The sequence below is a fragment of the Micropterus salmoides genome, unplaced genomic scaffold, assembly GCF_014851395.1.
Source record: "Micropterus salmoides isolate LMB-PRFRI ecotype aquatic unplaced genomic scaffold, ASM1485139v1 Ms_hic_scaffold_19, whole genome shotgun sequence".
Taxonomy (NCBI): domain Eukaryota; kingdom Metazoa; phylum Chordata; class Actinopteri; order Centrarchiformes; family Centrarchidae; genus Micropterus; species Micropterus salmoides.
Window position 1 is genome coordinate 18,335,772 of NW_024041039.1, and position 21,760 is coordinate 18,357,531.

Below are 21,760 nucleotides of genomic sequence, written 5' to 3' on the forward strand. Positions count from 1 at the left end.
GATATCAGTATATTATATAAATAAGAAAACCTACAGAAAACAGGACAAAACAGCATTTACCCACAAATAATCAGTAAGGAGAAGCTAAATTAAATGGAGCCAGATAAGGTTTCACATGTTTATTTCACCCTGTTGGTTTGGCCCTTTAATTTAAAAAAGGTCACAAAATTGTGGCTTCCTCTCAATTACAGAACTGATACAAAATAACATACTGTACGGATGTAAGCCTAGGCATATATACACGTACTGTACAAGATGTAAACATTCAGGTGGAAGCTGGGAACATGATGACACAGTCTAGGTTGCAGAAATGACCAAAGGTAGGATTAACCATTTATTTCCCATTTAGAAGCACGATAAGGAACACAACATAGGACATAATATAGTGGTGTACACAGATATCCTCTCCAACCTAAACAGGTGCACACCCAAATCTTTGCCCCCATTTCAAGATGAGCAATTGGGGGAAAGGGTCCCCTGAACCTGCTGCAACACCTTTGTATTTTGAATTTGTTGCTTCATGACACTTGTCACTGGTATTCTTTTCCCCCCAGAGAGATGCTGGATGACATGGCTACAAACATCTGTATTCTCTGCAGGTTGGCTCTCCTTTCCACTAGATGCTAGAGGGAGACAACAGCATCAACCACAAGCTCATTAGTCCCTTTGATACCACCTGTACAACCAGACCCAGCATTTTCACCATACCTCTTGTTAATAGCCACTGTTTGATCAAAAACAGCCCGTGCTTTCATTTCATTTCAATTATATAAAACATTTTCCCCCATAAAATCTCATAAAATAAAGTTGCTCTTAGTAGATATCAGGACAAAGATATTAACAAAATTTGAGTAAAAAAATCTCACAGTGAACACTGGGAACAAGAGCTGGACCGTCTCCCCCACTTCCCCTCCAAATGATTTTAACATGTGACACAAATACAGCAGCTGGAATAGAAGACTAGGTCGGAGAATTTAAGCTTGAAGCAAATGAACCGACTGGACTGAAGGTTTCTTTAACTGCATTTTGTAATTGCTGTTAAGACTAAAATTAAATCAAATGAGGTATTAAAGCTGAACAAAGTCCTCGCTTATCTAGAACTGTGGTTATTTAATGGTATCAAAATAATTGATACCCAACTGTTGGGTATCCAAACACACATTTTACCTCATTTTTGTGGAATAATTGATTTTCTGATAAACAATTCTATAAATAGTGACAAGCTACACAGCAGCCCCAAGTCTATTTATAGGTCAAGTTGGCCTCAGGAGAGTAGTTTGCTCACATTGCAGATTCAAGCATTGAAGACACATGGAGAGTCTGTTTAAGGAGACTACAAACCCATGAAGTGATGAGAGAAATCGCACAAGATCCCACTTGGAATTCTGAAAAATCATGGAATTCTCTGAAAACATCCACAAACACAAGAAGGGAATGTGATCCTCATCTTCCTGCACTGGAGCCACTCAAACAAGGACACGGGTAGTTTGTTGAACATCCGGGACTCGACAAAGTAAAACACTCAAAAGACCTATAAACATTGGTGCAACAACAATCATCCAAAAAAAACAAAAAAACCTTGGTCACATGGTCATGGAGATTTACTTTTGTTTTTTTAAACCTTTGAAGATCATGTTTTCTTTCCTGCAGGCATCCTTCCTACGCTCTAAGTGAATTTGATGGCACTCGGAAAAGTTAAGCGCTTACTTGTTTGTTCAAACTAACTAAACCCAAAACTATCCTGTCGTTCATGTTCAGGGTCATTATGTCTTCCGCCGTCAGATGGCCACAGTCACGTAGCAGCCTGAGATCTGTGGAGTAGTGTTCGAATGTCCAGCCACCTTTTCTCCCCCTCACTTTGTGCCGAGGAATCAGTGGTATTGACCAGAATACAAACACACATCACCGGCATGGTCTGTCGCAATGCAAACGTACCTGCGTGTATGTATGAGTGTTTATGCGTGTGTGCGGGAGATACAACGGATCATACATTGCACATCTTTCTCCAGTCCCGATTCGGCCATTCCCAGTAGCTACCTCATCTGGACCCTTTTTCATTACAGAGAACTCACATAAGAGAGAAAAATAAAATCAGCTATTAGGCTAAAGTTCCCAAAAGTTCACATTACAGTACTGTTAAGTCTCATTAGACAAAACGAAAAATACAAAAAAGGCAGAGAGAAAAAAGCTTACACCCAATCACCATCATTTTCAATAACTATATAGGAAAAGGTTTGCTTTTTGATTAGATATATTATCATCATTAACATCATAATTATTATGATTATTCATTATTATTGTCACCATTGTCATCCGTTTTTTGTTCAGGGATCAAACGGAGTGGGGGCAGGGGATCAGTTACTGGGAGGAAGCCTTGGTAGCTATTGTGGAGACACAGTGCTGCTGGAAGTTGGGGGACATAGCTGAGTTGCAGCCCAGTCTCTGACGGGGGCCCTTCAGCCCTCCGTCACCCTCTACGATCCAGGGGCTGCCGCTGGCCTCTTTCCCCAGCATGCTGCAGCAGCCGGAGGCCGGCGGGGCGGCGTTAGGTACTGTGGTGCTCACCGGCAGGGTTTTGGATTGCTCGCCGGCAGGGGTGAAGTCTGGGTTGTGGCTCTGAAGCACGCTGGTGATGTGGTTCAGGAGGTCATTGAAAAACTCAGAGACACCCTCATAACCTGAGGACACGGGAACAGTCAGTCAGCTAATTCAGCTTTAGACCATGTTCCAAATGTTCACGAGGGTTGCTTGTACAACAATTTCAATTATAAGCCTGTTCATATACCATCGAGATACCTCTCTCTCTCTCACTCTCTCTCAAACAGCTTGCTGTTTAGGTAATGCTAAACATTCTAGTCATAACATGATAGGTTAGGTTTTAACCTTAAAATTTTAATATTCTGTTTCATTTAATTATACTGCCTCCCAGCTATTGCATTTTTTTGGGTTGATTTAATTATAAAATGTGGTTAGTAGAATAACATTGTAGTTCATGTGCACGTTTTGACCTCAAACGCAGAGTTCAGGATTACACAGGTGACAGAGGCATTTATTTAATAGAACTGGCTGCGTTATCTGCTTAATGTGCAGATAAACAAAACAAGATGATCAAATAAAAAACAACCCCCGCCTGCGAACGGGAGGCTGCACCTACCAGGGAATGCGTTGATGTCAATGACGGCATGTTGGCCTGTTTGGTTGTTGATGATGACGTCGATGCCAAAGAGGGACACGCCCAGCGCCTGCCGCAATGACCTGGACAACTCTCGGATGACGTCATCATTGGGTGGCTGAGACACTCCCTCCACGTTCTCTCTCTGAGATAAAGATAAAATATTAAAGTATAATAGCAACAAAAACTCATAATATCACAGGATGGCAGTCGGTGACATGTTGGACGTACCGTGGTCAAGTCTGAGGACGACTCTGGTTTGGAAACATTGTGGCTGTTGAAGAAAATTGCTTTCCTGTCTGAAAAGGAAGCGGAGGAAAAAAGGTGAGGTTGATTTTTCCATTTCTCACCTCGGGCACTAGATGGCAGCAAAGCTCAACTGTGCACAGTGCAATGAGGCAACCATTCCGTTTTACTAAATGTCTTCATTTACTGGTGTAAAGAAAACAGAAACCCAAAACTAGACCACCCTGGTGTTAAGTCTTTTAACCTTTAATCTTCTCAGTCAAACGTATCATGTTGAGTATTCACTGAAAGGTGGGGTATGCAATTCTAATCCAATACACGTCTTTTTGTCAAATTCAGCGCATGTCTCCTCTCGGTCTAGCTGTCCATTCTGTATGTGCTGAAAACAAATCTGGTGTTTGTACACAGCCCTGGCTCTGTAAATGGGAAACAAACAAATGACTCGGACTGAACTCCAAATCACTATTCCAGCCATGATTTGTGTGTCTGGTGACATTAAATTACTTGCCCACGGACATTCAGCTTACTTTCTAGTTCGCCAAGATATGCTAGTGTTGTGGTGTTAGCTATAGTAGCAGGAGAGCTGCGAGTGTCGCTGTCTGGAGCTGGTGTGCTGGCTCTGGGACCGTCTCCTCCTCTCTGCATGTTAGCTTCGCAGCAGCAACTGTATGTCATGTCATGGTATTGGATTTCTCCAGAATCCCATACCCCACCTTTAAGAACAAAACAGCTTGTAAGTTGTGTGCCTCGGTCGAGGGATCGTCTTTGAAGCAGTGATTAATTTGACGGGAAGAGCTGCAAAACTTACTGGCCCTTCTTTCTTTGTTATCATTGTAATGATTAACATTAGAGAGTGTGAGAGGGAAGGGCGAGGGGTGGAGGGAAAAAGTAAATTCCATCACTGTCCAAATAAATATGCCCCTCGGCTTGTAGAGGGTCGTGGTAATGAAGTGTTGGGCAGATGGGCTCCTACATTCCCAGACTGGATTAACAAACACCAGTTTAACTTGACAGAAACATGGGAAGGAAGGCTGGATACGACAGAACATCTCTCCCACCGTTATTTTTAAGTTCTTTCCAAACTCTCAACCCTACTTCTCTCCATCTTCTTACCTTACCCTTTCATCCTTCCAATTAGTGGATATAAAACTAAATGTATAGCCCTAGGCTGCAGAGTACGGTGATGTAAATGCGGTGCAGATGTAACATTGTGCTATGTTGCTTTAGGTGTTTGACAGGAGCTGCACTTTTCTGCTGCACCAATCAGCATTCCAACTGTTCCCTCTGCAAAGCAGACTATTTCACTGACAGTGAAACCTGGTTTGCATGAGGGCCTCTAATGTACCACATGCAAATACCTGAGTCATTTGTTTCAGGGGACAACCCTGTGTTGAACACCGCATCATGGGTAAGGCTTCTGACATGTTTATGGAGAAAAACGCCACGCCAAAAAAACTCAACTACACTCTCCTGCATCCCTTATAAGGGTGAATAGGTGCAATCACAGGGACTGTAAAGCCGTTTTATGAGGTCTTTTATTGGATAATTTGGAGAAGCATGGCAACTTGTACAGTCTGTCCTGTGTGGCTGTTAGCAGCCCTTCAACCTCCCCACCCCTCTCTCTTTCCCTCCACCTGTCTGTCTCCTCACCTGCCGGTCCAGCAGGGAAGTTCTTCAGTGAAGGTCTCTCCACCACTGTGTAGGAGTCTCCCACCACAAACACCTTGTAAAGCACTGCGTTGTGGTTGATGAAGCTCTGGATCACACATGGAGGCTTCACGTCATTCAGGTCCTCCTCACTAAAGATAATGGCCATCTGTGGGACAGGAGGACACACTGTAAATGACACACCTGAACTTGAAAAAAAGAGGACACTTTCAGACACTAGTCTAGTTAAGGGTGGAGGAATGGCGACTATTTGGCCAGCCTGATATTGAGTATTGACAGCAGCTGACAAAGACACATGAGGGTACAGCACATATCTGATTTTGTTGTTTGTACTTGAGTTAAATGACAATCCTGTGATAATACACGTGTTACACCCTTCACAGTTTGCTTTGTGCGAGCAGCGAGTGACCCTTGAGCCCTGTGGTCTCTTACCTCATGGGAGTTGGTTCCATGAGCCACACGTGTTTTGCAAACTGAGGAAGAAATAAAAGGCGAACAGAATTTAACAAGGTAGCCTTACTTAGTGAAACACTGAAAAGCAGTAATGACACAAACAGCTCAAACAAAGGCCTTTTCTCACACTTTGAAAGTGAACGCACACATGTGAGACAGGTGCTGAATGAACAACAGCATTTATTAAAAAGGTGTAAATAATGTTTATGGAGTATAGATTTAAGTCTTCAGTATCAAGAGGATGACTGAGGTAAAAAAAATACTTACTGAAGGGGAATGTGAGTCCTTGCCTCTTGATCTGCTCCAGCACATCTGGGTTGCACTCGGTGTTCAGGACCATGAATGGGGGAGAGCAAATCCTCTCATCTAATAAAAAGAACGAACATGGAGGGAATTGAGTTAAGAGTTGGAGAAAAAAACACTGCATTATTATTTCTGTTTAACTGAATAGACTGTTTTGGAGTATAAATCAGATATTTCCGCTAGTGTAGGCTTCTACAAAGTGAGAGAATTACTTACAATATGGCTGCAACTAAAAGATTATTTTCATCTTTAAAAAGATGAATTGATTGACTGTGTGGTATTTCTAATTTTTAAAAGAAATTCTTACATTATTCAACCAACAGTCTAAAAGTCTAAAAATATTTAATGTCTAATGATCTAAAATAAAAAGAAGCATTGTCGATCAATTTCCAGTCAGTAAGTTCACATCATACAACAAGGCCACAATCTGCATTATGATATATGTACAAATGGTGCAATGTCTGATTTGGTGCAGTTATTACTGATGGTTGATCAAATAAATCTTGTTTTGGTGTAATATTTAAAAACTGGTTTACTGTCAGTCTTTGCTCCGTGGTGAACAGCTTTACTGGAGAGTGATTTATCTTCCCTGTTTTTTCCTGAAATAGCAGCACTCAAAGCTATTTTTTCAGTTAGCATCCATAGCCTACTTAGAGAAGAAGAAGAAAAAAAAATGAAGGGCAGCTCATCCTACCGTAGTTTGAGCAAATATGCTCAAGTCCAGTTCGACACAAGGAGCAGACGAGTCACGTATGTACACCTTATTTAACTAAATTTGTCCATGTATTTATATTTCATCCTTGCAACAGGTTTAGACCACAAACACAACAGAGGCCCCGGGGAACAAATGACTCCTGTCCAAATAAAGAAGAAAGCTGCCAGGGCCTTCTGACGCGCACACACACACACACACACACACTCTCTCTCTCTCTCAAGGGGAACTACAGACAAGTCAAACCAGGAGGATATTACAGATACATCAGATACATCACCTGACTGACAAGTGTGATTTATCATTCACTAGTTGGCCATCAGCAAACAAAACACTGTTCAAGCACACAATATAAATATACTCAGCCATACCTTAATTAAACATAACTGAGGCCAAGACAAACACTCAGGCTCTTTCTCACCACCATGTTTTACATCACATTTGCTTGCATCATTTTTTTTTTTACATCACATCCTGTAGCGGCAGGTCGGTCAGTTCCGATAAGACTGAAATTAACGAACATCCTGAAGCTCCGTCATACGCCACCATATCAGGGCTCACGATGCATCTATATTAACGTTCTGCCTTCTGTAATTTCCTCTACAGTAGGTACACGGTGGTGATAAGGCGGCTGGTTGGAGATATCGCCACAGGAAATCAGTGAGGGGGGCCAAACTAAGAGCTAATGATAAAAACACAATAGAACCATGCTGGTCTTTGTGCTGTGGGCCTCAGTGGAGCAGGGCTCTCTGCTCCCGCTAGTGCTGAGGTCAGGAGAATCTCATTTGCCTACATTTACTCCAGTGCTGAGTGTTGAACTCTTGCTGCACACTGGGCCCCACAGACACCTACAGCTCCCACAGCAGCCAGATAGTATACAATAACCTTTGGAAAACCCCACAATGAAAGCTGATGCACGAGGCAAATTTTTTTTTAAAGCTTGAGCGCTATCACAAAAACGCTTTAAGTAACATCAAGCTGCAAAGCAGGTCGCAGTAAAATCAGCCACATACAGTAATCCAGTGTTAAGGATCCTCTGTTACTGTAATAGGGCTACATGATGGGTGTAGTGATCAGGGAGACATCACTAAAGCAGCTTATTGTTGTACGTTTGGCCATCATTTTCATTGTTAATAATAAAAATAATACTATTATTATGATTATATCTTGATAACTGATTCACAGTTTGTCATTTTCCGAGCATAGGTCCCACAGACTTACTGTAGGGCTTGGCGATATGGACAATATATTCCGGTACCGTTAGGCTGACTAACTCTGTGTTTCTCTGATAAATGCTACAATGTGTCGCCTAGCCTGGGTAGACCACCGAAGTAAAGTGTATGTGTGGGAAAAACTGACTGAACCGCTGTTTTTCCTTTTTAAAAGCCAGGTCTTCAGCAGTGTCGACTGAGTCTCCCTCCACGTTGTGAGAAAGTTTGTGAGTAAACGGCTGCGCGCAGACGCACAGGGAGGGGCATGGCTGCACAGTGAGGGAGAGAGAGGAGCAAACACTGGCAAGGACTTCACTGAAACATAATAATTAACTCAACATCAAACTATAATCTGTATAAACGGTATTGTCTAATTTGATATCTCTTTTGAAATTATATCGGTATACTCACTATACCGATATACCGAGCAGCCCTAATTCACTGGTTGTAAAATTCAGATGTCTTGAGTTTTAGTTTGTCGGACAAAACTAGCAATTTGAAGACGTGACAATGGGTTCTGGGAAATTATGATGAGCATACTGCCATATGAATTTTTTATTGTTAAATTAGTTATTTGCTGAGATTGGGGAAAGCACAGACAGTCAGGTGTTTTAAACAAAAAACAAGGTTAGCCAAACTTATTTGGAAGAGAAAATTAAGGGGAACAGCAAAATCATGACCCAAACCTGTTCACTGATGGTAATCTATAGAATAGTAAATCCTAATAATGAATGCATTGCACCATATATTGCAATTTGCACCTCCTTTTGTTCTACATGCATCTGTATTCTTTTTTATATTTATATATATATTTATTATCGAACTATATGTTGTAAACATACATCTGAGTTTAAAGATCAATATCCAGTCTTAACTTTAACCTGTTGTCATAGTAATGCAAGCACAGTTTTTATGTGTTTATGTAAGACAACGTCTTTTGGTTTTACCTCTAAAAAAAGTGGTTTGGATTATCTGGCTCAACTGTGGCTTGTTTACAACCAGACTGATCGACTGACTTTGTTTTAGCACATTCCAATATCTCGTCAATGCCTTTGGTGAGTACAGTGTAAACACACCTAAAAAAATGAATACCACAGCTACAGATAAGCACAATTACCTGGAATAATCCTTCAAGTGTCCACCCTGTTGATGTGCCCTCCAGAATTGCTCCACTGCAGCTGAACATTTGCTTTGACCACTATACAAAACTAATTTCCTAATAGGAACACTTTTATTTTTACTTCCAAAAAGCAAATTAGCAAAGATTATTACGGTTCAAATGTTTCTGTTTTTGCTGGGTAGATGTTCTGTGGTTTTTAACCTTTCCCTGTGTAGCTGGGTCTATGAATCTGCAACTAGCCACTTTCAGGAGCATGAACCCTGGAGGGTTACTGTTCAGTCATCTCTGCACTGGCTACAGCCACGCTCGTCATACTGCTGTTATTTTTGCAGGACAGGAATAGCAGCATAATGTCTTTCAGAAAACAGACTGGCGAGGAAAATATCCCCATTACATCACTGATTTCCCAAAGACTGAAGGCGTTAAATTTTGTCAAACAAAAAACCATCAAAAGCCCTAAACCTTGTCAAATGGAAAACATTTCAAGCTCCAAGTTAAGGATTTATAATAAAGAGACCAGGGAATGGTGGATAAGAGAATGCGCCAAGTTTGTAATAGCGTGCATGCTTGGCTCTAGTTGACGTTTTAGGGATACAGGGGTGGAGGGGAGGGCGGGGAGGATCAATCTCTGGCTCTGTCTAAACACTGCATGCTCGCAGCAGACCCAGTGGAGCCGAGGGCGACGTTTACGGGACTCTGCAATGAGATGCTTTTTAAATAGAGTTATGCAGTTACACTTGTTTTCTTTTGTTTCTCTTCTTTTATCTCATTGAGGCCATCTACTGCATTTCCTCCACTCGGTCACATCCTATTCATGAGAGATAAATAAATAAACCCCAAACTTATAGGCAGTGACTGGTATTCCTGAGAACAAACAGAAAAGAAATCCCTCCACAGGCCTGTTACAGTACCTAAGATTCAGATCATATCTTCCCTCTGGATTGAGGCATTAGGTGCAGAGAACAACAGAGAAGTTACATTAAGCTTCATAAAGCGCAGAGCTGTTTAGGTGGAAAGCTCAACTCTCCTGTTGCTATTTAGAGCTTGTTTCTTAGAAACCCCCACATCCTCTCTCGCTGCTCTCTCTTCGTCCCCCCCCCCCGAGAGTAATGCAATTCTCAATATTGCGCTCTAAGAGGCTTCAATTACTATTATAATTCTTACAAAAAGATCAATTTGATGAGATATGTCATGTATGATGGTGACAAAGCACCATCATACGTGACAGGCAGCAAATCTTTTATTAAGGTTGGGCAGCTTCAGCGGAGTCTCCGTGTTAGTCTTTCTCACGCTGCAACTATGATTAAATATTGATCACTTGCATAAAAGGGACACGTGTCCTTTTGGCCGTTGCAGAGGCGTGGATTAATGCTAGCAAGGGGACCTTCAGACACATCTGATTAATATGCGAATAAACCCAGAAAGGTTTCAGTTTGATCCTGAGGAATCTGCTTGTGGTCAGGAGAACTCTTTAATCCTGAGCTGGGGAAGGATAACATTGACAGAGGCTTTCGTTTTATAGAAGGGTTGACTTGACGACGGTTTTGTGTCTATAAAACAGTTTGAAGATATCAAAACTCAAGCATACACAGGAACCAGTGGATTCCACTAAGTAACATAAACAATTACCTTGCTAGGAAACACAAAACCAAGTCTGACAACAGAGCAGTGCCAAAGTCCCAATAAGCACAACTATGAATAAGTGACACTGATCCATTAGCGCTTGTGTGGCCCCTTGTCTGGCTATTTTCTATTATACATAACATTAAGATGAGCTAATTCTTGTACTGAAGTTTATATTAATTTAAACAATTCAGAGCAGAATAGCTGAATGTACTGTGACTAGGGCCATTTAACATCGAGAGACCACTCAAGAGATAAAATAAGGTTTGCTTTTTCAGAGAGCACCTCAAGTGCTTCCTCCTATTGAGTACTATTCTGAGTCATGCAAACTGTGAACCATGGCAGGCTCTCTATGGCCTTTCAGTACTGGGTTGCCTTGGCAGCTGCTCCAGGACTCCATGGTTTCTGCTGATAAGGAGGAGGAAGTGGCCGTGCCTTAGAAAGCAAGGTAGACTTTCCACTCTGACACCGTCCTCTATTTTACTCTAACCATAACCCAGTTTTTTCAGGGTTTTTCCCCCCCCTGAAAGTACATTTAACCTTGGTCGCCTGCTGTTTTTTCTACAAACACAGTGGTGTAGGGTTATAATGACTTGGTATGCGGGTCTAAGTGTGAGCAGAGAGCACCACTTGCATTAATGGAAGCAGAGTGGTGAAAAAACAAAACAGAGAAGCTTCCTATAAATGCAGCCAGTGAGCCATCTTCCTCTTCAAACCAGAAACACAGTGAGTGAGTGAGTGATGCAGCTTATACTCTTTGTTACGCAACAGCCATCGTGTCTGTTTAGATAAAAAGATGAATCTATTTTAAGAAACTCATGACACTGCTGACATGCTGAACCGCCTCCGAACCGTTGCTCTGACACCACGGCAGTCTCACACAGAGTCATGGACGCTTTATGTTCTCTGCCATGTATGGGGGTAAAGGAAATGTGGATGAGTCACAGGTGTGTTTACAGTGTGCGTGGGTAGGTACTGCGCTCCTGTCGTCATTGCATTTCTCTGCCTCCACCCAAAATACATTGCCCCCTGATTTAGTTTGTGTGCTCAGTGACAGAGGAAGGGGTCGCTGGGCTGACTCAAAGGCGAGTTCTGAGCCTTCAGTGAGGAACACAAAGAGCCAAGTTCATACTGGGTTCAGGCAGGGGGAAGTGGAGAGGTGCTTTTGTCGCATGAAAAGGGAGGAGAGGAATTATTTTATCAGCACAGAGCTCAACCGCCAAGAATTAAACATCTGCTCGGAAGCATCTAGCAACATAATTCAAGTGAGAGGCGACAGCACCGTCATACGTTATCCATGTGTCTCCTTTGGAAGTAAAGAGAATAGACAGAGAACCTGCATTTACCACAGCTCTATCCTTTTAACAACATTAGACACTTTAAGGAAGAAGGCACTGTCCATGGAATCAATGATTCCTTTATTATTTTAGATATCTTCTGCTTTTATAAAATAATGAGGACTGGGAGAGGAACAGAGAAACTGATGGTGTTTGCTTCATTTGAACTCATGACACAATGTGATATTGACTCTACACACAAAGGAAAAGCCTGGTCACGCCACAAAGTGATACAGCAAAACGTATGCGGTTGCCAGTTTATCAGGCACCACTGGCTAAAACGACATTGAGTTTTCGTTCAAACTCTTTAAGACTGAACTTCATAGACATTTTGGGGGCTGCAGTTTACAGTGTTTCTACTGCATTTAAAAGTTGTATTATTAATATTCAGCCTTCACTTATTTATATGAATGGGGCAAAATAGGCCATTGGTTATCAGTTTGTAGTAGAGCGCAAATGTACTTCTCGTCCGTGAGCAAATTCACTAATCAATACTTGCAAAATTGAGACTTCTCTGTTACAGATGCTTGCCTGACGCAGCCGTAAGCCAGTCGGTGGGAGATTGCTATGAACAAGTGTCACCAAGTTAACTCGAAACTTCTTACCTTGCATACAGCTCTCTATCCTGTGGATGAGCTGGTAGGACTTGCAGCGGTCCAGCAGAGTCCGGATGGCCGGGAGAGGGTCCAGAACGATGGTCTCAGGGTGGGCATCAATGTAGTCCTGAAACACAGATACACAAACATTTTTAGGGCCCGATCACGAAGTGTGAGGTCCCTATTGAAACTGAAGGAATTATACTTTTGTTTTTTTCTGCAAAGTAACCTCAATTTTGGGGGCCTAAACATGCTCGAAAACTCACCAAACTTTGCACATAGTTCAGACGTGGCGAAAAATTTCGTATTTTATGGGTTTCGCGCATGGGTGTGGCAAAATGGCTCGCTAGCACTACAGAGCAGCCCCTGGACAAAGTTTCACCTACGTGTACGAAATTTCTGTGACACATGCATCATGTCCAGACGTACAAAAAAGCCTCTTGGAGCGATGCCCGACACCCAACAGGAAGTCGGACATTTTGGATTTAATGGTCATTTTTGGCGATTTACAAACTTTGTACTTTAACAAACTCCTCCTAGGGATTTAGTCTGATCAACTTCAAATTTTCGCTGTGCACACTAAACCCATTGATGATTAAAAGTTATTCAAACGGTTATTACAAGACGACCAGTTTGCCCGTGGCGTGTCATCGCCATGAACAGGAAGATGTTACAACTTCAGTAAACATGCTCACATCTGCACCAAATTTGATAAGTATAACAAAAGTCCTGCCCTAAACACATGTACAAAACAACATTCACTCATAGTCATAGCAGCACCTACTGGCAACAGGAAGTGATCTTCAACGAAGCAGCCCCCGCGCCACGTTTTACCTGCATGTACGAAGTTTCTGGGGTACATGTATCATGTCCAGATGTACAAAAAAGCCTCTTGGAGCGATGCCCTAAACCCCCCCCCCCCCCCAAAAAAAACAGGAAATTGGCCATTTTGGGATTTTTTAAATACACTCCATAATAACAAACTCCTCCTAGAGAATTAGTCCGACCGACGTCAGATTTTCCCTGTCTACTCTAAAGCCATTGACGATTAAAAGTTGTACAAACGGTGAGTTTTCGTGAAAAACGGTGTGCCCGTGGCGTCCAAAATCAATGTTGACATAAAGTTCACATAATTCTGCCCATACCCTTCTCGAGATCTACCCAACTTGAAAGGTGCTAGTAGCAGCATCTCACATTGCGGTGAGTGGTCATGATTTATACTATAAATATTTTTTTTACATCTCCTTCTCCAATGCTAGAAGCTACAACCAGGGTGCATGTAGAACTGAAACCCGCACTCCATCATTCATCTATTAACAGAAAATGAATCGTCAACAATATTCGAGTAATTTAAGTAATTTCTCAAAAACTGAAACATTTGAAATTAAATGACATTGGCTTTTGGACAGCTAGTTGGATAAAACAAGACATCTGCTGAGGACATTCCCACAGGCTCTTCGGGAATATTGTGAAGGGGATTTTCCTCCATTTTCTGAAACTGTAATTGACTGATTAATAAATGGGAATATGCGGATGCGTTACTAGAACATACCAGCACACAGAGGTTCCACACCATGTGCAACCATCTCTCATGACACACACACACACACACACACACACACACACACCGCCCATAGAGATTAGAAATGTTGAACAAACATATTGAAGTAGGTAAACTTCAAATACAAACACTGAGTTAAAGGGTCAACACGCCTCACTGTGAATGTGTGAGCTAGAGAGAGTGTGAGATGTATGCCAGTGGGTCTGTGTAAGTTACATCACTACATCTCTGCATGGCCGGCTGTTAGGTCAGTGTGAGGTTTGCTATTTTACATAACTGCACTCCCCTTCTCTCCTCTTGTCGGCTCTCCTCTGGATCTGTCCCCACACCACCTCCTCCCCACGCTCTCCACATTTCCATCTCTGCGCACTGGGATTTCTCTGCCAACCCGTCCAGTTCCGAGCAACTTTACTGAGTCACAAACGCTGTCGGAACAAACAGCCTGCCTGCTCACATCACGACCTTTTAAAAAAACGCTCCGCTGTTATACACGTTTGCATGACATGACACAGCGTAATGTCAGACATCAAACACAAACGTACAGCGGGGAAAAAATGCCCATGTGAGAACTGACTCTTATTATACCCACACATACTGACGCACGGAGCATGTAAACAAATTCCTTAGCCTTGACACGGAGGACCCATCTGCAGGATTTGCTGGGATCTAACAGGCAATGCCAGTTGAGCGGTTATATAAGTCAAACATGCAGCAGCCAAAAAATAAATCCAAACTAATCTTCCAGGAGTTTAGAGGAACACTCTGCTAATAAGGACTGTCACTTGCTGATTTTTGCAGCTCAGTAGAAGAAACACATTTAAAACACAGACAAGAGGAGGTGGTGAGATGGAGATGAGCACTGGCTAGCAGGTGTTAGAGAGGAAAAGAGCCAGACGTATGTCAATGTCTGTGTAAGGGAGTGGGTGTTATAGTGCTGCACATTTTCTGTTCGCTTTTCCAGGCAGATCTGTTTCTCCTAGGGAAAAAAAGTCTTTAAAGTCTCAAAATATGTTCAGCAGAGGATCTAATCAGTGCTGCTAGTTGAGAGCCATGTCTGTGACGCCACAGGCATCAAACCTCTAGTGGGAAATTATTTTAGCACACAACCAGATGGGTGTGATTAACCACATCAGCTCGAGTAACACAAGCGGTCGATCACAGAGAAGGCCACTTGATTACAAACTTAATTTGTTTGTAGCAAACTAAAAATACCATCATGCTTGTTTATTGCAAATTTTCTCTTTCAAATGCACCCATAATTATGCAGTGCCAGAGAAAAATCATGCACAGGTCCGTTGCACACAGCTCACACCTCAGGCCACTGAATCACCAGAACGCATCCCGGCCTGACATTTTGTTTTAAATAAAAGGAGGAATTTTAGAGAGGAAGGCTTACTCCCGCCACCAGACAAAAGGTTATTTATGATCACAGCTGCGTCATGTTAGAAATGTGCCAATGCTTATATCTCAACGAAAATGTAATCACAGTTGACAGTTGTGTTCAGGTAAATAACCAGAACTAAAGAGGTACAGACAGGGCTGAGGCACAGAGCTGAGCTGTTGATTTTCCAGTTAATACTTGATCCAACTTTCATCTCTAGTCACACGCTTTCGTTGTTGAGTCTAAAGCCGCTGCCCAAGTGGTTTGGGTACTTAATGCTTACAGGATGCCATCCTGTAGAGACGTAATGTACACAGCAAACTGGGAGGCCTTTGGTTAGAATAAGGACACTTGAGGATCTCCTGAAAAGAGATAAGGGACATAGCTGGGAAAAAAGAAGGTCTAGTAGAGATTTAGAGGTCAACAAAGTGAGCTCTATTAACGCACATGAACAGCAACATTTAGGTAAACGGCCTTACCACTGTTCTCCTAAACCAGTGCCTACTAAAGCTGATTATTTTCATATTAATGAATCTTGAGATTAGTGTTGTAGTACTCTAGACCGGTCTTGGCCTTGTGACCGGTCTTAAGACCACTTTTTGATGGTCTTGGTCTCATCATCAACCTCATTTGTACTTGGTCTTGTCTCAGTCCCGGACATTGAGGACTCGGGATTTTATTTCAAGACCATAACTTTGGGAATAGCAGTAAATTGTTTTAGCATTGTCCGATTTATTTGTTAACATCCAAACTTTGATTGGATGTAAAACAAATTGTTTCAAATGCAACCAATAACGCTAAATAAAAATGTGTTGTTACCGTTAACGACTGTCACCCCTCCCCAAGATGGTGATGCTTATGTTGATTTCAGCTCTAAGTGTTTGTATGTAGGTGTTTTAATGGGAATGTACCTATGATCTCGTTCCACATTTTATTGTGTGTCATGTAATGTGGGGAACTGGTGTTGGTCTCGACTTGGTCTCAGCCTCTAAAAGTTTTGTCTCGGTTACACACACATATACACATTAATTGATAACATTTAAGAAATCTTAGTCTTAAGCCCATTACAACCAAGGTGACTTTTTTTTTTTTTTTTTTTTTTTTAAATAACTTGTTTTGACCAACAGTTCAAAAAATAATTCACAATAATTTAAACAGAGAAAAACAACAAAAGCACACATTTGAGAAGCTGGAAACGGCCATTTTTGCATAATAAAAACTCAAATGATTAATCCATTTTCTTCTGCTTATCCAGGAGCGTGTTGCGGTGCCAGCAGGTTAATCCAGATATCCCTCTCCCTAGCCATCCAAGCTCCTACTGGGGGATCCCGAGGCGTTCCCTGGCCAGAGGAGATTTATAACCTATTCCAGGAGTCAGACCTGGGAGCGCCCAGACCTTGAACCATGGGGCTCGGCCAGGCACATCCCAAAAGATCTACATGGAGCCGCCCCCATGTGGGCCCACCTCCAGCAGAGCGTCGTCTTGCACGTGCTTGTGTTAGGTGAGGTTAGGTGAGGCTCTGCGTGTAGGTGTCAAAGAAGCTATGACGCTGCTTGTGGATTGACACAGAGTACAACCACTAACCACTGGTTCATAGCCTCTGTATTCCCCTCCAATGACCTTTTAAGAGATGATGGCTATGCATTGCTGTTGGAAAGCTGTAGAATATGAACCGAAGCACACTGAAGACACAACTAGAGTTGGTTTGTACCAATAACTGCCCAAAAAATGTGTATTTCTATTTGTACATGCTTGTTGGAGGATGAGGGAAAATTCCTATCCATTGAAGCAGGGGATCCCTACTCTAGTTGGTTTATCTACAGCGTTTTTTTGTCACACAGTTCAAGGTGTGAGCATTTGTTTCCTAATGGCCTAGAGTACCATAAACGCATGCATGCCACTTGAGTGATTGCTCCACATAGACATCCTGTTCGTCTTTCCAACAGTAAATGAGCAGTCAGGAACATGTTGACAGAATTCATTGATGTTGATCATGATTACAGATCCTATGACTCATTCAGAGAGCGAGACAGAGAGATTTTTCTATCTGACAATTCTTCTGTTTATGTACTTTTTTTAATTTCACACTTGCTTTGTCAATTTATAACACCTGTTTCCCATGCCAACAAAGCCCCATTGAATTCAGAGAGCTGGTGGAAAATAAATAAAATTGACTACACACACACACACACACACACACACACACACACACACACACACACACCAGTTTTCTGTGTGTTCACAGTGTCACATTTGGAGCTGTGACCTGCTGTCCATGAGAGCTTTTTCTCACTTCAGGAAGAACAAGAAAAAAACTCTTAAAAGAACATTCAATAACAGCATTTAGGTTTTAAAAGTTACCACACATTCAAATATAGTGTCCTCTATGTTCCGAGAGTAAGGGTAAGGCTCTTTGGCCTGTCTGCTTGATTCCAGGAACTGGGTCATTTACATGTAAATATAAAATGCTGTCATCCATAAATGCAGCCTTTGTTATTGCCTGTAGCAGTGCTGCTGTGCTACAGACAACACTAGCTTGTTAGACCACATGCCTGCTGACAGTGGCTGGGATGAGACGAGATGAGGGTGGGTGTCATTTGAAAATTTCTAAACTCAAGCAGATGTTCAAGACATTTGTCTAAATAACATAATCTAAAATTTGCAGAAATGCTATTTAAATAACGCTGATGAAGACTGAGATACAGTTGAAAACTCAAAAATCTAGTAAGTGGATTTTTAAGTTGACATTATTGTGTCACACGTAATGGTCCTACAGTCAGGATATGACTTCAGTGCTCAAACGTTTAAAAGGACAAGACGTGGAACAACTCTCAAAAGTGTCCAGTTCCAATAAATATGTAATCAAATATATTTTTCATACATTTGGGTTGTGTTTCAATAAGTGGGAATTGTCTATTCCATTTGCCCCACTTTTCCAGACCTCAGTATTCTTCTGAGGGGAAATGAGGGAAGACCAAGATGCATACCTGTACTCTTTGCACCAGCAGCACAGCCTGTGAATCATTCTGGTCAGCCTCTAGGATGAGGTCTGTCAGTTTGTGGATGATGACGTCCAGGGGACCCTGCTCCTCCAGAGGCTGGCTGAGGTCCAGCTAAAGAGAGAAGGGGGGAAAAGGGTAAAGTGTTACTGCGCAAACAGGGACCTCCTACACTCAGGTATTCATTCACATTTAGAAATGGATGATTACCTCAGCAATCATCCATTTTTTATCAGCCAAGGGTGTGTCTTAGCTGCAATGCCTTTTGGTGTACTTATACAATTGCAATTGCTTATACAAAACTGGTGGTTTTATCTAAGCAATATGTACCTTGTGTATGATTTTTAAGAAAAGGCCCACTCGTTTTGGGAAATAAGTGTAAATGCTCCCTATTTGTATAGCGCCTTTCTAGTCTTCGACCACTCAAAGCACTTTTACACTACATCGCATTCACCAGTCACACACATTCTTACACTGAGCCTAAGTGCTCAAACAGAAACTAATAGTCACACACATTCATACACTGGTGGAACAGCCACCAGGGGCAATTTGGGGTTCAGTATCTTGCCCAAGGACACTTCGACATGCAGGCTGGGGAGTGAAACACCGACCTTCCGATTAACAGGCAACCTGCTCTACCTCCAGAGCTACAGTCGCCCACATTTAGTACAATAATCAATCTTCCATTGCGCTCCTCATTTATACTCCCAATCTGTCAATAGAGAAGAGTAATCTCTCCATCCCATCTTATCGTTCTGCTCTAAGAAACATTTTCTTTTCTGCTTTTTTGGTTATGAAACAGGATCAGGACTGATTCTAAATCATCTTGTCCCCCTTTTATTTATAGCTGTAATGGTGCAGCCAGAGTTGATGCTGTATTTGTTTTGAATTACACCATCAGGATTTATGTCTGGTGTCATCTATTTTACTATGAGTTACAAACTCTCCCTCTGGCCAGACCTCCAGTCTCGCTGAGAATATTCGACAGCCTCTGAAAATACACCAAATTAGCATTCGTTTGAAGTTTACCGCAACCGAAAGACTGACTACACTGGCCAAGTAGTTAACAAGTAGTCAAGGCAGCTCTCCAAGTGTGATAAGACTTATGTGGGTCAGCACGCGCACACACACACACACACACACACAAAAAAAATTACAAGCGATAGAGGAGAGATGCTAGGCTTTAGCAATCAATGGTGAGTGTGGATCCAATTCACAAAAGGCCTCTATTCAGGTCAAATGTGTCCAGTTTGTTGCAACAAAGGGAGTCAAGTTAGGCTTGTGTGTGATAAAAAAGGTAAGAAAACAAACAAGTGCTTGGAGTTACTGCTTGTTTTTCCTGCTACATGACTGAGGACATTCTGAAGTTGAGAGAACTGTATAAAGCAGCCTTCAATATGTGGCTAGGCATCATAACTGAAAGTAAATTTTGAGATAAAGCAATCATCACAAATCCCTGGCTAGACCTAAGGCTATGTGTTTTGTAACAGCAGTGATATTACTGTGGCATCTTATTATACTAAAGGCAAACACTGTGACAAATAATTTAACTGCATATTAAGAAAATATGGAACTCTAAGAGACAGTACAACTGAAAGCAAACGTCAAAAGACGTTTAAAGATTTTTCTGAGAAGACTGTCTTAATTGCATTGGTTGCAGTGCTGCTGTTGCATAATACAGTCATTAACTATCCCGTTGGCTAATCAGCAATTGGGGGATCACCTGATCTTTACAGACAAAAGACAATTCAGCAACACCTGTGCAAATATGCCAGAGCTGGGCAGGACCCCACTGTCCTTTGTGCTGTCCAGACAGTACGCAAACTGAGAATGAATGCACCTTAGTCACACTGGTGTGTATGAATGTGAGAAGTGTAAAACCGTACAGAGTTTCAGTTGGTTTAGGGTTGGCCGCAGTCAGAGCCAACATTTCCTGGTTAATGATTGTGAGATGTGTACCCGTGGTCCTGCCCTGAAAAAGTCGATTGCAGAGTGGTAAATCTGTAAAATATCAGACGATTTAGATACCATGTTCTTTACACTGGCTTTATCAGGAAGAACAAAACGTCGAACTGCAGCTCCTACTCACATTAGGTAAGTACTTGTTATGACAGGAGGATATGCTCATTGTTCTCAACAGAGTCTAGCACAGAATATGGGCTTTTCTAAGCTGAGCATATACATCCTATATTACAGATCATTCAGTCACTGGGATCAGCTAGTCTGTCAGTCAGACAACATGCGAAGAAATGCTAACACACCCTGTAATATTCAAGTTAAGTTATGCTACATCAACATGGCGTGTCTTTCTCTGCCCATCTTAAAACTGTTGGATCTCATTCTCCTCCACGTTCCATTCCTCGTGTCTGTAAAAACACGCCCTTCAGCTCAAAATTAACATGCAACACAAACTGCAAAAAAGGTATACTGGGCTATAATGAGGTTGATAGGGATCAGGGACTCCAGCAGGTTTGCTACAATTGACACAAGCTTTTCAAAGTGAGGGTTGAGGTTAGGTGTGGGCGATATGGGTAAAACCCTCTCACAGTCAGGGTCCAAAATGAACACCAGCCAAAAGCAGGTAAATTTTGGGTTGGGCGAAAAAATAAATTGGAGTCAGGTAATAATTTGGAATCACATCATCTAATCGTGACTCAGAGGTTAGCTATATTTTAAAAATCAGCTGCTGCCAAGTATACAATACATATCAGAGCACCGGCTAACTGTAGCCTGTAATATTAACATGAACAGCAGGGCTACAAATCTTACAAAAAGGGCCATGAATATGCTTCCTGTGACGGTCAAAGCTCCAGCAGACTCTCCGTTTCCAGTGCGGACACGGAGAGTCTGACAGCAGCTGCTCATGGCTGGTTAGCCCTGACTTCCAGCTTGATATGGCACTTCCTGCCACGCTGAGCAGTGGTCAGTCAGTCACACTGTCAGTAAGTCACTCTGGTTGCGGTCTCCTTACCTCCTGCGTCACACATGGCCACACCCCCTACAGTGGTTGTCCTATGCAGTCCTCTGCTGCATCTTTTAAATATGCTGTGAGGAAGGGCGTAAGAAAATTGGGGTGTGCAGTTACTGCTGTGTAACTTATGTTGAATTTGATAGTATATTGCCCAGTGCTACTGTGCTTCCTGTCCAATAAAACACCCAAATCTGTGATCTGTTGCTCCAGTTTTTAGAACAGAGGTGACAAAGACATGTCTGATGAAGGGGTGTAGGAATAGTGTGAGGTAATACACTCACCTAAAGGATAATTAGGAACACCATACTAATACTGTGTTTGACCCCCTTTCGCCTTCAGAACTGCCTTAATTCTACGTGGCATTGATTCAACAAGGTGCTGAAAGCATTCTTTAGAAATGTTGGCC

General features: G+C 42.1%; 1 protein-coding gene across 1 annotated transcript in view; it reads right to left on the reverse strand.

Moving 5' to 3' along the window:
• Positions 1 to 104: 104 nt before the first annotated feature.
• itpk1b (inositol-tetrakisphosphate 1-kinase b) overlaps positions 105 to 21,760 on the reverse strand; it is a 35,102-nt gene continuing 13,446 nt past the window's right edge. Inside the window, exons 4-11 of the mRNA XM_038728380.1 lie at positions 18,372 to 18,497; positions 12,451 to 12,568; positions 5,807 to 5,905; positions 5,519 to 5,559; positions 5,069 to 5,234; positions 3,404 to 3,471; positions 3,155 to 3,317; positions 105 to 2,678 (exon numbers count right to left, since the gene is read on the reverse strand). Coding sequence (XP_038584308.1) covers positions 2,359 to 2,678; positions 3,155 to 3,317; positions 3,404 to 3,471; positions 5,069 to 5,234; positions 5,519 to 5,559; positions 5,807 to 5,905; positions 12,451 to 12,568; positions 18,372 to 18,497 — 1,101 coding nt within the window. The 3' untranslated portion in view covers positions 105 to 2,358. The remainder of the gene's footprint in view (positions 2,679 to 3,154; positions 3,318 to 3,403; positions 3,472 to 5,068; positions 5,235 to 5,518; positions 5,560 to 5,806; positions 5,906 to 12,450; positions 12,569 to 18,371; positions 18,498 to 21,760) is intronic.